This window comes from Penaeus japonicus, unplaced genomic scaffold (genome assembly GCF_977035675.1).
Source record: "Penaeus japonicus unplaced genomic scaffold, GWHDUDI00000001_assembly GWHDUDI00000011, whole genome shotgun sequence".
Classification (NCBI taxonomy): Eukaryota; Metazoa; Arthropoda; class Malacostraca; order Decapoda; family Penaeidae; genus Penaeus; species Penaeus japonicus.
In genome coordinates this window covers 1,135,999-1,140,998 of record NW_028234413.1, presented here as the reverse complement: position 1 = coordinate 1,140,998, position 5,000 = coordinate 1,135,999, and the positions used below count along the sequence as shown (strand labels likewise).

Sequence of the window (5,000 nt, the reverse complement as noted above, 5' to 3'; positions counted from 1 at the left end):
GGAGGAGGACGAGAGGGATGGAGGGGGGAAGGGGAGGAGGAAAGGGATGGGGGAGGAAAGGGAGAAGGAGAGAGATGGAGTGGAGGAGGAGGAGGAGGACAAGAGGGATGGAGGGGGGAAGGGGAGGAGGAGAAGGAAGAGAGGGGTGAAAGGGAGGAAGAGGAGGAGGAGAAGAGGAATGGAGGGAAGGAAAGGGAGGAGGAGGAGTAAAGGGATAGGGAAAGGAAGGGAAGGAGGAGGAGGAGAGGGATGGGGGAGATTAAGGAGAGGAGGAGAGGGATGGAGGGGAGGAAAGGGAGGAGGATAGAGATGGAGGGACATGGGAGAAAAGATGAAAAAGAAGAAGGAAAAGAAAAAGTAGGAGAAACTAAATAAGAAGAAAAGGTGAGGAGACGAAAAAGTCGAAGAAGGAGAAAAAGAAGAAGACAAGGAAACAAGAGAAATAAGTACTAGAAGAAAGTGACAATGAAGAAGGAGGAGATAGAACTAAGAAGGACGAATAGACGAAGAAACGGGAGAAGAAAAGTGTAGAAGCTGAACAGATAAGAAAGAACACGAAGAAAAAACATTTTAAAAAAACATTTGAGTTTTTTTCAAAATATACCTTAAAAGAAAACAAGAATTACGAAATAGTCGTCCATATATATTTAAAAACATTTGAGTTTCTTTTTAAATATACCTTAAAAGAAAACAATAATTACAAAATGATCGTCCATATACATTTGTAATAATACAAAATTAGTCTATCCTACCACAATCCTTCCTTTAAGATATACAACACCTTATTACTACAAAGCACTCATTACATCATACATATATCGAAAAGCAAGCCCCTCTTACTAAAACAAACCACCCCTCACACTCATCCCTCTCCTCATCATCCTCATCACCCTCATCATCATTAATACAAGCATCATCACCACGATCCAGCAAGGATACCCACAGCAGCAGCATCGAAAGTCCAGCGGTCTCTGTTCTGCATGTTTTTCTTGGTAATGTTCATGGACTTCGAGTCGATGTTGACTGGCACAGGGGCGTTGGCGGCGAGGAACTGGTCCCAGATGGCTTGGACTTTATCGTGGACGTCCTTCTGTGGGAGGCATTTCAGCTCCTGCACCGCGTTGAGGAACCTGGGAAGGAGGAAGAGGAGGTAAGGGGGGAGCAGAGTGAGAGGGGGTTGGTAATTGTGATGATGGTGATGGTGGTGATGGTTTGAATTGTGGTATTGATTGATGATGATAGTGATTGAGGAACCTGGGGAGGAGGAAGAGGAGGTAAGGAAGAGGAGGAGGAGGGTGAGAGGGGGTTGGTAATTGTGATGATGGTGATGGTGGTGATGGTTTGAATTGTGGTATCGATTGATGATGATAGTGATGGTGAGAATGATGGTAAATGATGAGAGGAAGAGGAGGAGAGGAATGGGTGGACAAGTGATAATGATGCAGCAGGGGCTGGATTCATTAACATAATATTGTAACGCATTTACCAGCGGTCAATTACCAGCGCGTTTACCAGTCATGGCAAAGTGGGATTTATCAAGCGATGATAAGTCGCCTGGTAAGGGTAAATCGACTTTATAACCGTAATTTGATGGTAAATCGAGTCCGCCAATCAGCGAGCGCCTTACATGATTCTTTAGGCTCCTTTCACCAATCCTGTGGCACGTAAAGAAAAGCTTATCCAACAGCGAATTCTTTTTGTTTCAAAAAAGAAATGATAAAGATTTCTTCTGTGTTAAATTATTTCTATATAAATTAATTTCTTCGAAAGCATATTCTATTGCATGATCTTATGGATCCTATATAATGTAATGGTTTTCATAAACATATTATTTTTCTTTTTTTTATAGATTGCAGTCAAAAGAAAAGAAGCAATGGCTCCACGCAATGGTGGTGTTATTTGTATCAACGTTTTCCAAAAAGAAATGCCAAGAAAACCCTTCAAATAAATAAGATTATGAATAATTGTATGTAAATTAATGCAAACACAAAAATAAACAAACAGTGAGGTGCAGTTTGTACTTTCTTCAATATAAATATAGTATGATAAAGATAAAGAAGGGCAATTCATAAAAAATAATAATAATAAACATAAATTGGTTTGATTATTATTATTATCTATATTCTTTAAAGACCTCCCTGGCTATTTGTCAGTCCAAAACGTCCTGTTAATTATTTGTGGAGCTTGTATTTTGCCAGAGGTTCGATGGGCGTGGAGGCCACTTCAATATTTATTGTTGTCCTTTGCCAGAGTTCCGATAGGCGCGGTTGCTGCTTCAATTGTTTACTGAACTCTAACGTATGAATCGCCAATTTCTGAATCAAATAACATTTATATACTTATATGTTTACTGTTTTTCAACTATGTCATTAAAATAAAATATGTTTGAATTCGTCAAATTATTAATTCCATGTATTATTTTAAGTTATTGTAGGCCTATGACTAGGCTGTGTGAACATTATTCTCGCTTATTTCCTGTGAATTTTCTTTATTTTTGTCATGTTCATATGAAAATGAACAGTTGCCATCATTCTGATCATAATAGGTGTACATGCAAACTAAAGTGTCGCCTTAAATGTTGATTTTTTGCTGAGATAAAGCGTGAGGAGAGAGTCGTCGCTGTAGTTACCAGTGGACATACCAGTGCTCCATCCACTGGTAAATTTAGCATTGTATCTACCATGGTAAGTTGTTCATAAATACCGATGCGGTCTGTTTACCATGGTAATTGTAGTTACCATCGTATTTATCATGGTAAGTGCGTTGATGAATCCAGCCCCAGTTTTATAATATTGATGATGGCTTTGGTAGTGTTAGAATGATGGTAACAATGCTGATGGTGATAATGTTGGTTAGAAATATGGTAACATTGATGATGATGATGGTGTTAATGATGATGATGTTGGTTAGAATTATGGCAACACCGATAATGATAATGGCGTTACTTGGAATAATGGTAATTATGATAATAGTGAGATTATTAGAAACAATAATGGTAACACTGACAAGGATGATCCTGTTAATATTGACCAGAGTAGGAATTATATATTAAATGTAAAAATAACATGATAGAGTTGATTTATTGATAATGATGATGATAATGATATTAATGAAAATAATAATAAAGACACTATTAACCATAATATTGATAGCATCAATGATGATAACGTTAACAGTACAATAGCAACGATGATAATAATGACAACAACAATAATAATAACCATGATAATGACAATATCTTAATAATGATATTGATAATAATAACATATGAGAGAATGAGAAATCAGTTTCAGCGTGAGAAAATGAGGTACCATTCTTGGTATGCAGATATGAGGTATATATCAGTCTCGGTATGAGAGATTGAGGCATCAATCTCTGCATGAGAAAAAGAAGCATCAATCTCTGTATGAGAGAATGAGGCATCAATCTCTATGTGAGAGAAAGAGGCATCAATCTCTGCATGAAAGAATGAGGCATCAATCTCTGCATGAGAGAATGAGGCATCAATCTCTGTATGAGAGAATGAGGCATCAATCTCTATGTGAGAGAAAGAGGCATCAATCTCTGCATGAAAGAAAGAGGCATCAATCTCTATGTGAGAGAAAGAGGCATCAATCTCTGCATGAGAGAATGAGGCATCAATCTCTGCATGAGAGAAAGAGGCATCAATCTCTATATGAGAGAAAGAGGCATCAATCTCTGCATGAGAGAAAGAGGCATCAATCTCTATATGAGAGAAAGAGGCATCAATCTCTGCATGAGAGAAAGAGGCATCAATCTCTATATGAGAGAAAGAGGCATCAATCTCTATATGAGAGAAAGAGGCATCAATCTCTGTATGAGAGAAAGAGGCATCAATCTCTATATGAGAGAAAGAGGCATCAATCTCTATATGAGAGAATGAGGCATCAATCTCTATATGAGAGAATGAGGCATCAATCTCTGTATGAGAGAATGAGGCATCTTTCTCTGCATGAGAGAAAGAGGCATCAATCTCTGTATGAGAGAAAGAGGCATCAATCTCTATATGAAAGAAAGAGGCATCAATCTCTATATGAGAGAATGAGGCATCAATCTCTGCATGAGAGAATGAGGCATCAATCTCCATGTGAGAGAAAGAGGCATCAATCTCTGCATGAGAGAATGAGGCATCAATCTCTGCATGAGAGAAAGAGGCATCAATCTCTATATGAAAGAAAGAGGCATCAATCTCTGCATGAGAGAAAGAGGCATTAATCTCTGTATGAGAGAAAGAGGCATCAATCTCTATATGAAAGAAAGAGGCATCAATATCTGCATGACAAAATGAGGCATCAATCTCTGCATGAGAGAAAGAGGCATTAATCTCGGCATGAGAGAATGAGGCATTAATCTCGGCATGAGAGAATGAGGCATCAATCTCTGCATGAGAGAATGAGGCATCAATCTCTGCATGAGAGAATGAGGCTTCTTTCTCTGCATGAGAGAAAGAGGCATCAATCTCTATATGAAAGAAAGAGGCATCAATCTCTTCATGAGAGAAAGAGGCATCAATCTCTATATGAAAGAAAGAGGCATCAATCTCTGCATGAGAGAATGAGGCATCAATCTCTGCATGAGAGAATGAGGCATCAATCTCTGCATGAGAGAATGAGGCATCTTTCTCTGCATGAGAGAATGAGGCATCAATCTCTGCATGAGAGAATGAGGCATCAATCTCTACATGAGAGAATGAGGCATCAATCTCTGCATGAGAGAAAGAGGCATCAATCTCTATATGAAAGAAAGAGGCATCAATCTCTGCATGAGAGAAAGAGGCATCAATCTCTGCATGAGAGAAAGAGGCATCAATCTCTGCATGAGAGAATGAGGCATCAATCTCTGCATGAGAGAAAGAGGCATCAATCTCTGCATGAGAGAAAGAGGCATCAATCTCTGCATGAGAGAATGAGGCATCAATCTCTGCATGAGAGAAAGAGGCATCAATCTCTATATGAGAGAGAGAGGCATCAATCTCTGCA

General features: G+C 38.8%; 1 protein-coding gene across 1 annotated transcript in view; it reads right to left on the bottom strand.

Annotated features, from left to right (window-relative positions):
• Nucleotides 1-5,000, bottom strand: part of LOC122254441 (Regulator of G-protein signaling 7) — a gene marked incomplete in the record, with an annotated part of 59,598 nt that overhangs the window by 8,143 nt on the left and 46,455 nt on the right. Inside the window, 1 exon segment of the mRNA XM_086541494.1 lies at nt 944-1,130. Coding sequence (XP_086397620.1) covers nt 944-1,130 — 187 coding nt within the window.